General features: G+C 39.0%; 1 protein-coding gene across 1 annotated transcript in view; it reads right to left on the minus strand.

Annotated features, from left to right (window-relative positions):
* Positions 1-455: 455 nt before the first annotated feature.
* The window catches only part of SLC44A5 (solute carrier family 44 member 5), a 205,924-nt gene continuing 186,414 nt past the window's right edge, over positions 456-19,965 (minus strand). The window contains exons 16-22 of the mRNA XM_070746178.1: positions 19,362-19,456; positions 18,182-18,285; positions 17,872-17,945; positions 15,652-15,722; positions 13,767-13,855; positions 12,437-12,521; positions 456-4,288 (exon numbers count right to left, since the gene is read on the minus strand). Of these exons, the coding sequence (XP_070602279.1) occupies positions 4,182-4,288; positions 12,437-12,521; positions 13,767-13,855; positions 15,652-15,722; positions 17,872-17,945; positions 18,182-18,285; positions 19,362-19,456 (625 nt within the window). The 3' untranslated portion in view covers positions 456-4,181. The remainder of the gene's footprint in view (positions 4,289-12,436; positions 12,522-13,766; positions 13,856-15,651; positions 15,723-17,871; positions 17,946-18,181; positions 18,286-19,361; positions 19,457-19,965) is intronic.

A 19,965-nucleotide genomic window follows, 5' to 3' on the forward strand; every position in this document is an offset into this window, starting at 1 on the left:
GCCGAAGAACTGTAGCCATTCAACAAAACTTGGCAATTCAGAATGGTTTTAAAAGACATAAAACAGAGTCATGGATTGGGTAGACATCCTTGCTTTTCAATCTAACAACCATTCAGGTTTGCTGTAAATGATTACTATGTGAAGAATCATTTAAATACTTGTTCATTTAGGACAAGTAAAATAAGATATCACGCACATGTTCTCTGTCTTTTTTTCTGACACCTTATCTAGACTGATAAGGAATTACATTTGAATGACACATGACAGGATACCTCACATGGTATTAGGCAGGAAGTCCTTATTAAACCAATGGGAATTGCTGCTAAGTAAACATGAATTAAACTAATCGAATAGATTTTATGGAATAGTGAAGTACTGAAAGGCTCTGTAAGGAAGAAACACACATATCATTTGAGTCTATTACACTCAGAGAGGAAGAAAAAAAACAGTCATCATTTTATATCTAAACCTTTATTAGAACAAATCTTAGCTGTTAAACAATAAGTAACAACTTGTGTTAAATATTAAGTTCTGCAAAGATATTTTCAACAATATGTTTCTAAAATTTCTGCACAGCAGAAGCAAATAGATTTTAAAGTTTAGATGACCATGTGCTCAAGTTAATTTGGTTTGGGCACAAAAACAGTCTCTAAAAATCACATTTGAAGTAGAAATGTGATCAGCGGAGAAACAGAAAATAAGTCCTTCATTTGTTACCATGCAAATTACGAGTACATATTTGAAATGGTGATGTACCTTTTATCACGGGCTGCATTAATGATTGTTTAAGAAAGTATTAAATATACATCTCAGAAACTAAGAAGCTATTAAGTTTCTCTTTCATTACCATGAACTATAAATGTTAATTACCATTTTAGAAGGGGAATAATAGATTGTATCTAAAGTTAGAAAATTAAAAGTCATCCTTTAAAATAACATCTGTAGATGGATTTTATAAATGAAATAGCCTTTTAACACCTGTTAACAAAGCAATAAATACTTTACACCAGTGTACTATATGTATCTCCTTGTTCCAGTTTCTTGTACTTTATAAAGCAGGACTCTAAATTATAGAATAATTAATGATGAAGTGATTCTGACTCAGCTAATTAGTGCATGGAAGTACAAGATGTCGTATAATTGGCTCTAAAAATACATCTCGGTTCCAGGGGCAATGATGAGTACTTCTAATTTTAATAAAGCCAGAATTTACCCTTAATTCCACGAATCTAGGCACAGATAGTCATAAGCAATGGGATTTGCTACCAAATAAATTTGATATCTAATATTATACTGAGAAGAGTATGGGATAAGTGTAGGAAAAAAGTTTCATTTAATTCAGTGGGATTTACTTCTGAGCAAATATGCAAGGTTTACACTCTAAGATGTTGCATGTTAGACCTAAGAAATACTTTTTTAAAACCTGCAATATTGTAAGTTTTGTTAGTATTGTAAGTACTGTATTTATGCATCAGGAATGAAATCAATAGGGGCTCTAATTGTCTTGGCGAAAGCAAGGGCACATGCAAAACTAAAAGGATATACCCATGCTACGTGTGGCTAAGTAGCAGTGCTATCCAGGCACAAATACTACTGCTAGTGTAACATTTGTTGGTGTGATTTCAGAATAATGATTACTAAATGGCCATAGGGTTCAGAGGACTACTTTGCAAAATACTTTTCCAAGCTTCCATTCTTTGAAACGATTTCTCACTGGGAATGCTCAGTGAGATGGCCAAAATAGCACTGCAGCAGAGTTTTGCATCCATCTGTTTTATACTTTCGGGGGGGATGTCTCCAGGCTAATAATGAAGTGTGCATTTGCAGACAACCAACAGAAGGGTAATCTGAGCGTGCACACGAATGCTGAGGGCGCAGTCCTACTCTGCTCAAACCGCAGTCTCGGAGCCTGTTTTACAAAGCACCCCCACCACCGGCATGGTTTTCATCAGCTCTGAAAGCTGAGATATCTACAGGCATCGTACATACAAGGCGAAACAAGAAAAATATTTCTTTTTCCTCCCAGCGTTCACATGGGAGCTTGTCTGTAGGACTGCCAACTTCACAGCTGATCCCTGTGGCTGTATCTGGAGCAGCTGTTGCATGCTCCTTCAAATCTGTAAAGGGAGCAAGGTTCTTCCTAGGTTGGCTAATAAAGCAAAGAAATGGGCAGGGAGTTGCAAAGGGCTGCAAACATGGCTACAGAAAAGCACAAGCACTTTGAATAACTTGGAATGAGGAAAGAGTTGCCTAATGAGTTTGCAGCCTTTTGTGTAATTTCTAAATGCTTCCCTTCGCACTTTCTTGCACATCTACCCATTTCCCTCACTTGATATCCTTTATATGTTTCTGCTTTTGCTGAGAGAAGGGAGGGAGGGAGGAAGGAAGGAAGGAAAGATTGATGGATCAAAGGATAGATGGATGGATGGATAGAAGGATGAATGATGGAGGGAAGGAAGGATAGAAGGATGGATGGAAGAAGGATTAACAGAAGGATGGAAGGGAGGGAGAAATGAAAGAAGGGAGGGAGGGAGGAAGGAAATGTTTTTTTGTTTTCCATATTCAATTATACAGATAGTCCTCGGTTTATGACTACAATTGAGTTCAACATTTCTGATATTAAGCTACGCAGTTGTTAACTGAATTATTTCATTTCATGACCTTCATGCTATAGTTGTTAAGTGAATCACTGCAGTTGTGAAGTCAATTGTGTGGTTAAGTATAAAGTAAGTTTGGCTTCCCCCATTGACTTTACTTGTTGGAAGCAGGCTAGGAAGGTCACAAATGGTGATCACTTGGATCCTGGGACACCACAACCTTTATAAATTCTGCAGTGGTTGTGTGAAAACCGGTCACAGGTCACTATTTTGAGCGCTGTAACTTCAAACAGTCACTAAATGAATGATGGTAAGTCGAGGACTACCTTTATACCTTTATTTACAGGCAATATTCATCAGTAGTTAATATTTCAGTTTTTTTAAAAAAATCTTGATCTGTTCTTTCTGTCATGTGGCTTCTGACATGTACGTATACCACTGTAGATTCGGTTTTGTGACATGGGATGGGAGAAGCTGGATTAGTTTAGCTTGGAGTTGATGCCATGATAGATTGAGGGAAAGTGGGATCGACTCTGGGCATTGCTCTGGAAGTTTTTCTTTCTTTATTTTTTTTTAAAATTTAACCTACTTTTCTTTTGCACGAAAGACTTTCTAAAATTAACACCCATGTAATAGTATTTCTTAAATGGGCAATAAATATTTACTGTTAATTGTGGTGGCTCAGATGATAGATAAAACATCTGGCTGAAAAGTTAGCACACCTATTTTTGATTTCCTGGATAGAGGAAGTTGAATAAATTTCCCCAGAAAACAGGTTTATATGTGGGTTGCAGCACATGTTGAAGTGGAAAGTCAGCAGAGACTCAGTAACCTGAGTTATAAATCAAACTGGATAAAACTAAGCAGAAAAACCTAAAGGTTATATTGCCCACTGCTTTACTTTTAGAGCAGATGGAGGTGGGAAAATACAGATTTTCTAATCCATTACAACTACATAAAACAACTAAACTTGTACCAATACTTTCAAGTAAATCGAAAGAGAGTTTTTGTTTCAAGCAATAGTAGATTAATGGTTCACATGATGCTTGTAAACTTGGGAACATAAACTAGTTGATACCAATAGCCAGTAAGGCACTTTGTATTGGAGAACACAGCTGTACAGCCTAGGAAAGGGACAAAACTTGAAATGCAGTCAAGAGACATTTACATATTATTTGACCCATATATATTGAAAAAGGACATTTACAGGTTTTTTTCCTTGGAAACTCTTAACATTGTTTTGAAAAATCTGTTTACTCACCTAGGACAAAAATTTTAACAGTAAAACATGTCATACCTCTTTTTTAAAAGAAGAAAAATAAACAACAGCCAACATTTTAATATCCAAGACACAGTAATTAAAGAGAAATCAAGAGAGAGAGAGCAATTGGGGGAAAAAAGAAGAAATCTCTCATGTTTCCTCTGTCCCTGGAATTTTAAAGATTGGTATCACGACAAATTTGGATGGTTTCACGGGGTACAATAGCTTTGGTATAAAACTTGCACAAGGAAAAGCTGACAACGTATTGCAGAAACAATGCACCAGACCCAATGCAATGGCGTGGTCAGGATAGTCCACCTTCTCTAATGTCTTTTGCTTTGCATGTTATGCTTGTTGAGTATCTTCAGCAGAGATTTACTCATGTAATAAGGTCTTTTGGTAGAACCATTCTGACTTTCTAAATCTCCCACTAGGAGGAAGAAAGGCAGAAAGCAAAAAATGAAACCAATCCAATACTTCCATCTGCTGGCTGTTTTGTGCACAACAGAAAACGCCTGGCGAGATATAGATATATATATATGTATATATATATTACACATGGGATGATTTGGCATTAATAATAATGTAAACACTGGTGCAATAATATAATCAGCCCTTTAGAATCAGATGGGCTAGATGCTGCACCAGTTCCATCAAGAAGCCTTAGCCTTGGCTCTTGACTCGAAGGAGTGCAGAATCCAAGCCTATTTCAAAGTTATCATCTCATCAAGAAATGATTTCTCTAGTACATTATGACTTCTCGAAAGCAAGGAAGTTCATTTGATCAAGCTTTAGCTTTATGTTAAAGCACTGTATGCATAAAATGGACACTATAACAAACCGGCAGGGTTTGCTCTAAGGATTAAGAAACACACCAGTCAAAGTTCAAAGCTATTTGCCTTTCAAAAATAAATTATTACTTAGTTTGCACATTAATGCTCATTCATTTCTGAGAAAGATATTCAGGAATTTTGCCTATCAGATGTACACTTTGCCATTATTGAACATTTCAAATTGGCTGAATGGCAGCCAAATTTCAGTGCTATTGCTTAGCATTTTCACATCCCCTCCCCCAGGTGTTTAGTTAACAAAACGACTCTAGAATGTTTCCCTTAAGGGCATTTCTCCATTTTATTTCTGACTGGGTTTATTTATTTAAGTACAGCCTATCGGCTGTGCTCACACATATTAAATCATAGTTTATTTTAACCATGGTTTGTTAAATAAAAACTAGGCCAGAATAAAGATTGCATGTGGAAAAAAAGTAATTTTGTGACTTCTTTGGCAAATTCTTAGTTTCTTTTTCCTCTTTTATGTGTTAGCTTCTTTGGATTGATTGCTAAGCCCCTGTTTTAATCAGTATGATAACAACATACATTTTCCAGATGTCAATCCTGTTCTAATAGTTAAAATCAGTTCTAATTATCTAGAAACAATCCAGTGTCTAACAATTCCTAAAGATATCTAAAATATCATCTATTTATTTCAGTTGAAAATATTGAAGATTAAATCTAAAATTTAATATGCAAGGATATGTTTAGCAAGGACTAAGTCAATGATTCTGCCTACTATATATCCCAAGATATTAACATTATGTGGACACCATGCTAGCTGGGTTCATATGTGGCCATAATCTAAGGTTGAATAGGCATTACAATGGGAAAACATTTTTTTAAAATGATGAATTACATATGATTCAATCTGCTCTACAGTTATCCATGGGTAAAGACATGCTAAAGACATTACCAATAGATGTCTGCTAACTGCTTATTTTATTATTTGTTTGTTTGTTTTGTCAAGTACATATTGGTGGTATACAAAGATATAATAATCCTTATATACATCATATTAGTAAGAGAGAAACATTAGGACAGGGAATGGAAGGCACGCTGTTGCACTTATGCACGCCCCTTACTGACCTCTTAGGAATTGGGAGAGGTCAACAGTGGATAGTCTAAGGGAAAGGTTTTGGGAGTTAGGTGATGATTCTACAGAGTCAGGTAGAGAGTTCCATGCATCAACTACTCAGTTACTAAAGTCATATTTCCTGCAGTTGAGTTTAGAACGGTTTACTTTAAATTTGTATCTGTTGTGTGCTTGTGTGTTCTTGTGGTTGAAGGTGAAGTAGTCATTGACAGGAAGGACGTTGTAGCAGATGATTTTATTGGCTATGCTTAGGTCATGTTTAAGGCGACGTAGTTCTAAACTTTCTAAACCTAAGTCTAGTTGTGTAGGGTATACTGTTGTGAGTGGAGGAGTGGAGGACTCTTCTGGTAAAGTATCTCTGGACATTTTCTAGAGAGTTTATGTCCAAAATGTGGTGTGGGTTCCAGACAGATGAGCTGTATTCGAGGATTAGTCTGGCGAAAGTTTTGTATTATCTGGTTATTAGTGTAAGATTACCAGAGCAGAAGCTACCATTACTGTAGTTAAGAGGCTCTATTCATTTTGATTTGTATATTTGCATGCAGGGAAACTAATTTGCTGTCCCTTTTAGTAGCACTGAAGGGAAGAAATTGCCTTCCTCTAAATGGAAAGGGCCATTCCATTGGGATAGGCAGACTCCTTTGGAGGCTTCTGCTGAGAGAAGGGCAAATAACTCTAACCGGGTCCTGGTTCCTCCTGCATCAGTCCTGTTGTCCCCAAAAGTTTCTCAACCTTCTAGAAGAGATTTTGCTGAAGTAGGTATAATTAGCAAAATATTCCCTCCTCCAGGAAAGCTAATTATGTGCTAATCTGGATGGATTACATTGGTTTTGGTGAAAAAGTATATCTACTCACTGCAATGGGCATTCAGCTGAGTGCATATATATATATGACCCTGGTATATTTTTAAGGAACGTCACAGCTCCTTTTTTTTTTTTTTTTTTTTTTTTGCCTATAGGCCCAGCCTAGGGCCACTGCAAGGCAGTAATATATTTATAGCCGACAAACTATATTTTGTATGTGTTCCAGCTATAAACATTTAACATATATATATATATATATATATATATATATATATATATATATATATATATATATGTAGATTGTTCTGAGTTCGGGTTTTGCCCTGTGTAACTCAGAACAATCTACATACATATACCCGTGAAAATTTACGAAAATATATATATATATATATATATATATATATATATATATATATATATATATATATATATACACACACACACACACACACACACACACACACACACACACACATATAATTTATCCCAGACTGATAACTCTCTCAGGTGTTTCGGAATACAAATGATGTAAGCACCTTTCTCAAAAAAAAAAAATTCTCATCGAGAAATAAGTCGCTCCTTTTAACAGAATGAACTTCTAGGAAAAGCTTCTTCTTTGCAACAGAAACAAAACACCTAAGATTCTATATTAGTCCAATTAATATTGATTGAACTCCCCAATTATCTTAAAACCAAGTCCAGCTTAATGTAAAACTAGGGCTTAGTTGAATGAATTTCGGAGGGTCCAATTTTAGAATAATAAGCTTGGCATTTGTGCAATAAGTTAGAGAAAAAAGTAGAATTACCAACATAAATCTGGACACAAGCTTCAATCAAAACTGAGGCCAATCACCCTTGTATTAATGACAGAGGATAATTTCATGAGGGGATAATAGAATTAATGATTCGTGTTTTCAATATAGTGTGCCTTATTTCAAAAGCCTCTTGTGATCCAGGAGCAACAGCATAACTAAGACTACCCATTGTTTTAATGTTTAACAGAAATAAAAGTTTATATGAGGCCACCCCTAAATAAACCCCATGAATGCAAAGAAACTCTATTTAGAAAATGTTGTCTCCCCAGCTTTTACTAATATAAAATGGGATTAAGAATGTAATTGCATTTTGAATTGTAGTTATGAATAAGAAAATTGCATTTTCTTCAAGGTGACTTCTATTTTATGATGCAGAATACTATTTTTTTAATATTTACTCGTTAAGACTTTTTCTATGAGACTCAAGACCAGGGTTCTTTTTAACTTCAGCTATAAGGAATATTCATTTATATTATATCTCTCTCTCATTTCTTTCCTCCCTGAATGAAAAATGATCCCATGTTCATATAAATAATGCAAAGGGGGGACCTAAAAGGCAAGTAATCTTTAATTCTTTGTCTTTGTCAAGTAGAAGAAGGAAGAAAATTTATAACAAAAAGCAAATGAACTGAGTTTCAGATCAGATCAACCTTCTTCAACCTAGTGTCTTCCAAAGATACACTGAAGAAGGGTTGAACTGGTGGGCAGGGCTGGAACAGAAGTTCCAACAAATCTCTAGAAGACCAAATGAGGAAAGAGCAAGCTTATTTACAAGGACTTCTTCCGTAGGGGGAAAAACTATATTGGATTTTATTTTATGGATATTTGTTTAGAAAAAAAATGTTTACATAGCACATATAAAATCATGGCACTCTTAACCATTATTATTGATATTTTGCAACTGCACTGATAAATATTGCATCTGGTGGCGAACAGGGGCTACTGCATGATTAATATTTTTTTAAAAATGAATAATAGATATTGGCATAACATTCTATTTTTTTTAAAAAAATTGAAGAATCTTTACCTTTTTTGAGAGAGAGAGAGAAATAAATCAGCAGGATCCCAATTTATCTCCCTTTCAACTTTTAGGAGGCAACTGAATTAGCAATGTGCCCTTCTTCCCAGGGAACCATTAGTATACTTAAGTCACAGTTTAAGTAGCTGTCAATCAGCCCATACAGTAAAAATACAGCTATAGCACCGTCATTACAAATTTAGGACCACCTGCTGATTACTGATAATCTTGATATGTTTATGGCTAATTAGGATACATTGTAGTACTTTGAAAAATTGCCTGAATATCCTTTACAAATATACACCTATAAAAAAAGTTATCAAAACGGCTGTCATCTCAGACAGCAAAATCTCAGGTTAGAAAAGTTATTAAAACACTAAGAGCTAAAGGTTAAAAAAAAGAAGCTTCACATTTACATGTTTCCCATAGGCACTCTATAAAACTATGATGTGACCTTATTTCACAGCGGTTAAAAGACATCTTGAAAATGTTGCCTGTTTGCTTATTTTTAGATCGTACAAAGCAACAGAAATTATTTATTAACCAGAAGCGTCATACTTTAAAAAAAATATTTTGTCTAAATTATACGCATCCTGCTTTTAAAATCTTTCTCCCCCCCCCCTCCTTATTGTTATATATTTGAGCATCATCCCATTAACTTTTTGGGACTCAGTTCCTTCTTCCCCAAAATCCGGTGCAGACTAGCTGACATGTAGTAAGGTTTTGCTGTAGATCCGTCATTTCTTTCCAAGTCTTCGCCTGAGTAGAAAGTAGTCAGAAAGAGCCAAAGCAAAGAGCAGACATGCAGTCAAACCAAAACAAACGAGAAATTCAGAAGAAAGAGAAGGGAAGAATCATTAGAATTCCTACAATGGTAGAGCTGAATTTCAGTGTGTGATGCCATTGCAGAATATCACAAAAGCATTCATATGTGCAATTTCAGGTCGATACTATACAGGTCATAGCTAAGTTGCATTAAGCCATGCTGTGATCCATATTTTTTGCCCATGCGTCAGGTTAACTTTGAAGTTATCTAATTAACTGATGAAATTAGTGATGAAAGCACAGAACCCCAATGCTGTAATTCCACAGTATTCCTGGGCAGGGGAGGGGGCTGTGCTGTGGGGGGAGCTTAATAGTAAATCAACTGCAATTATAAGATGGTATGTTGACAGTTGAATGATTCTTTTGGAATAAAATGGATTCTAGTAACATGGAAAACTACGGACACAGTTCCCATGCAAGTACAGTGGTACCTCAAGATATGAACCCCTCGTCTTACGAACAACCCGTGATACGAACCCGGGGTTCAGAAAATTTTTGCCTCTTCTTATGAACGTTTTTCGTCTTACAAATGCCAAACCCGAACTTATTTATTATTTATTACTTGGATTTGTATGCCGCCCCTCTCCGAAGACTCGGGGCGACTTCCGGGTTTGGCATTCCGGAGGCTGCTGGGAAGCCCCGCAGCCCGGCTGTCACCTTTTAAAACAGCTGGGGGGCTTCCCAGCAGCCTCCCGAAGCTGAACCCGGAAGTTCGGGTTTGGCGTTCGGCTTCGGGAGGCTGCTGGGAAGCCACCCGGCTGTTTTAAAAGGTGACAGCCGGGCTGCGGGGCTTCTCGGCGGCGGCGGCAGGTTGGTAAGACGGAAAACGTTCGGGAGGCCGCTTTGGGTTTTTGGCTGGGAGGGAAGGCAGGACGTCCGGCGCTGGGGAAGGGAGTCAGGAAGGTCCTCCTGCTCCCCCCTCAGCGAAAAACACAAAAAACACAAAGACGGTCTGCCGCCGCATGACAGGCAGGGCGGAGCAGCTTCCCATTGCTCCGCGGGCGGCGGCAGACCGCCTTTGTATTTTTGGCTTGGGGGGGGGAAGCAGGAGGCGCAGGATCGGGCGGGCGGCGGGCGAGGCGTGACCGAGCGGGCCCAGCTCAGGCTAGGACGGGGCGGGCAGCGGCTGGGTGCGGCGGCGAGGGTGCATCCGACTCGGGGCTGGCGGCGCCCGACGCAGCGGGGAACATCAGCGGTGATGCTGCTCTTGGCTTGGCTTCCCTCGCCGCCGCAGGCAACGTGCGTTGCGATCTTTCGGGCCAGCCAGGCTCAGTGGATCAAGCCGCGCCTCCCGGCCCGGAAAATCGCAGCCCCTGTTGCCTGCAGCAGCGAGGGAAGCCAAGCCGAGAGCAGCATCACCGCGGCTCCTGGCTTGGTTTTCCTCGCTGCCGCAGGCAACACAGGCTGCGATTTTCCAGGCCGGCGAGGCTCAGTGACGGGAGGCGCGGCTTGATCCGGGAGGCGCGGCTTGATCCGCTGAGCCTGGCCGGCCCGGAAAATCGGAACCCGTGTTGCCTGCGGTGGCGAGGGAGGCCAAGCCGAGAGCAGCATCACCGCGGCTCCTGGCTCGGTTTCCCTCGACGCCGCAGGCAACACGGGCTGCGATCTTTCAGGCCGGCCAGGCTCAGCGGATCAAGCCGTGCCTCCCGGGCCAGGCGGCTGCCTTCCGTCACTGAGCCTCGCCATCCCGGAAGATCGCATGTGTGGAAGAGGTCCGTGGGAGAACTGGGGGGACCCCAGCCCACGCCTGCTGCTTGCACTCCCGGAAAGACCCCAGCCCACACCTTCGGGAGCTTCCCAGCCGGGTCCCTTCCACGGGGCAGTGGCCACGGCTCCCCCCAGTTCTCCCGCTGACCCTTTCCACACACGCACACCATCCCCAGCCTCCGCGCTGCCAGTTGGCTGTCATCTTCTAAAAAAGCAAGAAGAGGAGGAGGAGCTGGGCGCTGGTGGTGGTGGAAGAAGGCGCCCAGCTCCTCCTCCTCTTCTTGCTTCTTTAGAAGATAACAGCCGGCCGGCGGTGCAAAGAATGTGGCCCGGAGGCTGGGAGGGAGGCGGAATACAGGAGGAGGAGGAGGAGGGAGGCCAGGAGGGAGGGAGAAAATCAGAGAAGACGCACGTACAAACTTCCGCGTTCGGCTTCAGGAGACAGCTGGGAAGCGGTGCGGCTCTTTTAAAAGGTCGCAGCCAGCCTGGGGGGGCTTCCCAGCACCCCCCGAACCCAGGTTCGGGGTTCGGGGGGTGCTGGGAAGCCCCCCAGGCCGGCTGTCACCTTTTAAAACAGCCGCGCGGCTTCCCAGCATTCGCCGAAAGCCGGTTTTTTGCGGGGGGTTTTTTGGTTGCACAGATTAATTGACTTTACATTGTTTCCTATGGGAAACAATGTTCCGTCTTACGAACCTTTCATCTTACGAACCTCCTCCTTGCACCAATTAAGTTCGTATCATGAGGTATTACTGTATTAGTCACATAAAGGTCACGTTTGCAAGTGATTGATGGACCAACCAAATCTTTTTGTTTCTCAACCAAAAGATGGAGAGAGAGGAAGTTGGGGATTGTAATTATTTATTGAGCTATGGATCATTTTTCCAAAGTTCTGTCTTTAGTGCTTTCTCAGTAGCAAGTGGGATTTCCATGACTAAGATGCTCAAAGACATTTGTCATCTTTATAATTTCATATGGATGGCTAAACCTACTTGCATACAGATCACAGACTAATGTGGGAACAGTTACTAATTCATGCTCCCAAGTAAAATATATTCCAGCTCTTTTAAAGCCAACCTGGTTGCAGAAGAGGAAACGTGTTACTTTAAGTTCAACCAACACGGCTGTCATGATTAAAACAGCAAGGATGTTATTCGCAAGAACACATAACACTCATCTACTAAAATGCTGCTGGACAAAATGAAGCTATAAAATACTTAGTAGTTAGTAATTATTATGGAGCAGTTTCTCAAAAAAGCCATCGTGGTAATTAGCTTTTAGTAATAGTTCACTAGCTGACTAATGAAATCACATCTGACATGTGATTGCCCATGCAATAAAAATTTCAGCTGAGTAAACTGTAACAAGAGAAGCAAGAAACAGATCCCTCCAACATGTTCATGGATTCTGTTAGGAAGTTGAATGACCAGCCCTTTATCTGAGCATTACTGAAAGAGGAAATAAATGACAAAAGTCTGATGACTTACAAAAACAGAGGAAAAGTGTGTCAACACACATTGCATAGACACTGAAGAATCCGTGTGCAACGAGATAGGATCCTATAATGACAGTCTGGAAAAGAAGAAAACCACGTTTAAATTTATATTATTTTGATAGTTTTTCTGAAGATATTCCATTCCTACATGGCAGTGTACCAGATTACCTCCAGAACCGCCTGCTACCGCACGAATCCCAGCGACCGATAAGGTCCCACAGAGTTGGCCTTCTCCGGGTCCCGTCGACTAAACAATGTCGGTTGGCGGGCCCCAGGGGAAGAGCCTTCTCTGTGGCGGCCCCAGCCCTCTGGAACCAACTCCCCCCGGAGATTAGAATTGCCCCCACCCTCCCTGTCTTTCGTAAACTACTCAAGACTCACTTATACCGCCAGGCATGGGGGAGTTGAGATATTCCTCCCCTCCTAGGCCATTACAAGTTATGCATGATATGTTTGTTTGTATGTTTGGTTTTATAATAAGGGGGTTTTTTTGTGTTTTATTATTGGATTGTTACATGCTGTTTTTATCATTGTTGTTAGCCGCCCCGAGTCTACGGAGAGGGGCGGCATACAAATCCAATAAATTATTATTATTATTATTATTATTATTATTATTATTATTATTATTATTATTATTTAGAAAGTAACAGTGATTCCCTGGTCCTCCCTCCTCTTCCCCCCACCTTCCAGCAGATTTACTAGAACTAGACAAATACAATGTTATTAATATCTTTATGAATGGGATACTGTAGTTTCAAGTTACAGTATATCTTCCTTTAATGTTACACTAACCCACTGCAAACTATGCTGGTAATCCATTGCCCAACTTTTGTTTAAAGGCACATAGTACATAATCAGGGACTTCTTTCCTTTTTTAGAAAAACAGAAGTGCAGAAGAGCAAGGCAGATTGGAGTCAGCAAACAACCTAGGCCCTCCCTATGTTTTGGGTTCCAATATCCATCAGCTCTATCCATTATGAAAACAGCAAATTAATCTCTAAAGATGTAATCCAAACTATTTGGAGAAGATCATGCTACCTTCCTAAAATATGAATTGAGATCCAAGTATCAAAATCAAGTCAAATTTGATTCCCCCATGCCTGCAATACTTATTGTCAGAACGTGAATTAGAGTTAATCTATGGGAACTGAGATATTGTACCAGAGCTGCAGACACTTTCCCCAGAATGTATCTGAGCAGTAGTAAGCAAAGAAAGTGTGGGATAACTTGTTTTGTTGGGGGCTGGAGAGACATGATCCCGATGCTCACCATGCTAATAGCCAACCACACGCTTGGAACTTTAATTCTTTATCTGAACTTACCAAAAGGGGGACCCAATAATAATTCAGTGAAGGTGCTTCTTGTGCAAATGCTGGTATCCTGTGTGTGAAGAAAAAGAAGGCTAGGACACCTGCAGGAGAGGGGCAAAAAACCACAGAGTATTAGCTACAATATGTCTTTCAAAGCTCTTTTATCTCTCACGTTTTGAAACAAACAATATAGTTTGCAATAGATAATTCCATGTCTGGGAATATACATATAAATGTACTATATAAATTATTCATTTATAAAAGAGCCATGGTGGCACAGTGATTAGAATGCATTATTTGCAGGGTAATTCTGCCAACTGCCAGAAGTTCGATCCTAACAGGCTCAAGGTTGATTCTGTCTTCCATTCTTCTGAGATTGGTAGAAGGAAGACCCAGACTTTTAGGGACAATATGCTGTCTTTGCAAACTGCTTAGAGAGGGCTATAAAGCACTGTGAAGCAGTATAGGTCTAAATGCTATTGCTATTCAACTATTGACCTCCAAGCCATCTAGGCATCTCCATTTAAACATAAATGAATTTTCAGAAATGGGGCACTCAAGAGTTTTTATAACATATTTTTTCAAACAATAAACCCTTACATTAATTATCCTTGATATTTGTAGTGGTCTAAAATTCGCATTCCAATTAATTATCTGTGAATAATTCATGCAACTGGAAAATTTTAATCTGTTTTATCATTCCTTCGGTCTCTTTTTAATAATATGTGCATTTACCAAAACAGAAAAGAAACCCATATTTGATTTTTTTTTTTTTAAAAAAAAAGCTTATCTAGTTTATTTTTTGGAGAACCATGTTAACTACTTTCCATTAATCTTATGTTTAATGATAAATTGAGATACTAATTTAGAATAACAGCTATGCTAAGCAGGAAGAAGAATGAATGTAAATTAATTAGTCCCAGAAATTTATTCTTAAGCACAAGGAAAGCATGAAACAATTTCACTGTTAAATGGTTTCATTTCAGACAATTCTCATTCATTTTCTAGGTATTAAATAATGTGCATAATATACATATTATTTTAATTCAGAACACTTATCTTTTGATTTGCTGTTGAAGAATATTTATTACAGGTAGTCCTTGAGTTATGACCATAACTGAGTCCAAATGTTATGTTGGTAAGCGAGACAGTTGTTATATGAATTTTGCCCCTTTTAGTTATCAACCTTTCTTTATACAATTGTTAAGTGAATCACTGCAATTGTTAAAGTTAGTAACAATAAGGCTTTCCCAATATGTTTGCTTGTCAGATGGTCACACAAGGTGATCACATGACCCAGGACATTGCAACATTCATAAATATGAGTCAGTTGCCAAATGGTTTAATTTTGATAACATAACCATTGACATGCTGCAATGTTCGCAACTTGTAAGTGCGAAAAATGCTCATAAGTCACTTTTTCAGTGCCATTGCAATCTTGAAAAGTCATTGTTCAACTGTTATAAGTTGAGGACTACCTGTATTATTTTTTGTCATGATTAAATCACTTCCTAACTAATAACTGTCTCATTCCCTGTGATAACCTCTGATAACCTCTGTGGGAATGGTCCTCCCCTTGTGCTCAATTGTGGTCATAGACTACCCATACAGGGTTTTTGTGTCAACAATCGGCTCAGCATGACCAATGGCCTTAACAAAACTGAAAAGAATGAATGAGATTTAATTTATTAGAACTAATGTTGTAGTAATGAATATCAGTGTTCAACTAGAGGTGTCTCATGCCTTTTTTATGCACCGTTTTAATGCTTTGATTGCATTTTTTTCCTTTTTGTCCTTTTGAATTTGTTTTTAATTCTGTATTTTGTATTTTAACTCCTTTCTGAATAAAATAAAACAAAACACATATACACACAAACAAATTAATTGACTGACTCACCCACAGCTCCAGCAACAAGGAGTTTACCCAGGAATAATAAGAAGTCTGTTACTTTATCCAGGACTGCAACCCTGTGCAACAGATAAGGAAACTGATGTTATTATGTTGTTTTTGCCCCAAAGGCAGTAGGGATCTGAATCTAGCTGTTAAGATTACGTTGATAACTATGTGACATGCTATTTCTATGTACCTAAAGGATCGCATTTCAGAGAAAGATTTAAAATCTGATAATTCATTTTCTTAGAGAAGCGAAGATTAGTATTTTAAATTATTGAATGGGAGGGGGGAGCAGAAATTATTTTATTTGCTGAATTGTGATCGTAATTTGTAGACTACTTATATATCAGGCCAGGTATGCCAGCCATTCTGTTTGCCTGGGCTGCACGGAGTAAATTGTCTTGGGCCATATATGAGATATATAATATTATCTCCTCTCTTCTACTCTACTCTCCCCTCCCCTCCTCTCCTCTCTTAAGATTTTATGGGGGCCACATTACTAGTTATCCAAAGCTGCATGTGGCTGACAGAGAATTGGGCATGCCCGCACCATAGTTTTATTATATATTCTCTTGGACTTTCATGAATAAAGCTACATGTGAAGAACTGACTTAGGACCACAATTGAGCCCAAAATTTCTGTTGCTAAATGAGACACTTGTTAATTAAAGTTTGGGCCATTTTGCCACAGTTGTCAAGTGAATCACTGCAGCTGTTAATTTAGTAATCTGGCTTCCTCATTGACTTTGCCTTTCAGAATAAAGGGATGATCACATGACCGTGGGACATTGCAACCATCATAAATGTGAACTAGTTGCCAAATGTCTGAATTTTGATACATGACCATGGGAAGGGGTGGACAGGAAGTGGAAGGGCATGGAACCCCATTCCACCACCAGAAATGGAGCTGTGCATGCAGCTCCATCATTGCCGGCCATGCACACACCATACACATGAGATTCAGCTTCCGCATATGTGCAGCAGCTGAATTGCGCCACTCCAGCCAGTAGCAGCAGCGCCCCACACTAGATGGGCCCAGAGAGCACGATGCTCATCCATTGCTGCCAATGTGGCTGGCCGGCAGCTGCAGGGCTAGGTCCTGCAAGGCGTGGTGGCAGTCAGTCCCAGCTGGGACTGGGAGCCACCAGCGGGAAGAAATCCTCCCGGAAGGAGAGCAACTCATTGGGGAGACTCTGGCAAACGGGCGACAGGGGAGTGTCCTCTCCCCGATGAGTTGCTCTCCTTCCGGGAGGATTTCTTCCTCCTAGTGGCTCCTAGGTGGGACTGCTTCAGGGAACGACTCTGCACATGCACAAGGAGCTAAACGATGGGTATGCGTGCCCACGTGCAGGTGTGCACCCCCAAGCATTCCAGTAGGGTCACGAATGGCTGCCTTTTACTGACCATGGGGATGCTACAAAGGTCATAACCTAAAAATGTGAAAAATGGTCATAAGTCACATTTTTCAGTACTGTTGTAATTTTGCAAGGTCACTAAGAGAACTATTATAAGGTGAGGATTACTTGTATTTAGGGCTGCTACAAGTTGAATACAGCTTTCTACACCTTTAAAACATGTCCCAGATTGAATGGGAAGCTGTATTAGTGAGAGCTGTTTTATGTTTGCATTATTCATCATTTTGGAACATCTTAGTACAAAACTCCTGGCCCAGGAATACAGTATGTTTATTTGCTCATTCTGTCTCTACTTTTCTTCTACCCATTATATGTACATACCTCCACACCATAGCAATCTTCTATTAATAACAAAACTGCCCATGAAGGTTAAAAATGAATTCTTTTATTCATATTCACTTGATGTAAGATGGATGGCATCTGCACTTAAATAAACTAAATATAACATTTCTCAAATTAACTCAAATAAAATATCTGTTAGGGGTGTTAACTACATTCTTTGTGAATCTAGAACAAACTTGTTCACAGTATTAGTCCATGCTTTAAAGTTTGTGTCTCTGCAATTGTGTGAAACCATTAAAACTGTGATCTAGCCTTTGTTCCTAAAAGGAAATTCTCTAGAAGTATTGCATTTGCAACTCCAAGAGTTTCTGGGCAGAACAGCATCATGGAATTAATGGCTCAGACTGTCTACAGTAGAGGACATCGGTCTTAGACAAATGAGAATAATATGAATATTTAAAACATTCATCAAGCACATTTTTAGTGAGGACAAATATATGGAGCATTACAGGATTATGTCTTCTTACCTCACCACATTTCTCATGAGAAGAAAGAATGCATCCCTTGCTGATGTGCAGAAGTTTTTACCATAGATTGCAATCTGCAGAATAGTAACAGCTGTTAGCATGTACTCAGGTTTTCTGAGACTAGATATTAAAATATCTTTTAATATGCAGAAAAAAGATATGAGCATTTCAATCCAAAAATAATTTAAATACTATGTTTTAAACCATTAAAATTTAAAAATTGGAAAATCTGAATTGCCACACCAGTTATAGTTACTAGGCATTGCATAGAAATGTATTAGAAAAGGAGTGTGTTAAAAAGAAAACCTACCATGATGTAAGCATTCCTGTTTATAAATTTAAGGAATTTTTCCAAGCACCAAAAACAGCATTTGAGGCAGCAAAGCAAGAACTTAGCAAATGCATTTTGTGAGCCTGCATGAAAGAGAGAACACATTTCTTAACAATTACAAAATGTCAAGATGATGCCATATAGGATATTTTATACTCTACATGAGAATTAAAGATGAAAAATAAATAAATTAAGGCTGGATAAAACTTTAAATATTTTGCTGAAGTGAACTGGGAATGTTCACTTTTCCAATGGTCAGAAACTTTCCATTCATAGTTTGCTGTAAAGTACATTTTCCCAAGTCCATTACATGGAAACACTGTATCAAGATATGTAAACCAATTGTGGTTTAGTATAAATATATATAAATTTGGTGGAAGTATAAATGTTTCCACCAAATTTTTGTTTCATATAAATGAGAAGGCATAAAATGTTCACAATAAAAGATAAAAAATTTAGAGTTGTTAACCTAATCTTGCATAGCTTCTTCTTTGATAACATTGTACTGCTAACTAGAGCAATTGCTAGCCCAATTCGCAAATACAGTTCATCTGTCTAGAACCCGCACTGCATATCGGATATTAATATAATTGAGAGAGTCCAGAGATATTTCACGAGAAGAGTCATCCACTCCTCTACTCACAACAAAATACCTTATGCCACCAGAATTGAAATTTTGGGCTTAGACGACTTAGAACTACAGTCTGACCTAAGTGTAGTACACAAAATTATCCGCTACAATGTCCTACCTGTCGATGACTACTTCAGCTTCAACCACAACAATACAGGAGCACACAATAGATACAAACTTAAGGTAAACTGCACCAAACTCAATTGCAGGAAATACGACTTCAGCAACAGAGTGGTCAATGCCTAGAAACCACCTGACTCTCTGGTTTCTTCCCCAAACCCCCAAAACTTTAACCTTAGATTATCTACTGTTGACCTCACCCCATTCCTAAGAGGTGTGTAAGGAGCATGCATAAGTACACCGATGTGTCTACCATCCCTGTCCTAATGTTTCCTTTTATTTGTATCCATTTCATGTATTAATAACCATGTTTATACCTATATCTGCTATCTAATACAGGCTTGACAAAATAAATAAATGAATAATACAATAATTTTTTAAAAAACAGTCTTATACCATAAAACTCACCCTTAAGTTTGTGATCAAGATATTCCAGGATTACTCTAATTAGTTGAACCACTGCAAGAATTAATGAGCCAAATGCTAAAGAACCTGTATGATACCTAAAGAAAAAAAAAATCAAATGTTACTGTTAAGAAAGAAGCATGTTATTAGACATTGTACAGTTACAAAAACAGTTAATGGATGGATGGATGGATGGATGGATGGAGAGAGAGAGAGAGAGAGAGAGAGAGATAGACAGGCAGGCAGGCAGGCAGGCAGGCAGAGATAGAGATAGAGATAGAGAGAGAGAGAGATAGAGATAGAGATAGAGATAGACAGAAAAGACAGACATCTATGTCTTTAGCACTGTGCCCCTGCTTTGCCGGCAGGCCCGGGGCCCACGTATTAATAACTATCATGGCCAAATTGTATGAATGATTAGTATGCATGTTGTTGTGATAGGTTAATTTATGGGTTTTAAATTAGGGTTTTATAGTTTTTTAGATTTAAAATTTGACTTCTTTTTATTGTTTTGTATTTACATTGTTGTTGTAAGCCACCCTGAGCCCTTCAGGATTGGGCAGCACAGAAGTTGAATTACGGTAAATAAACAAACAAACAAATGATA

This window comes from Erythrolamprus reginae, chromosome 3, assembly GCF_031021105.1.
Source record: "Erythrolamprus reginae isolate rEryReg1 chromosome 3, rEryReg1.hap1, whole genome shotgun sequence".
In the NCBI taxonomy this organism is placed as follows: Eukaryota; Metazoa; Chordata; class Lepidosauria; order Squamata; family Dipsadidae; genus Erythrolamprus; species Erythrolamprus reginae.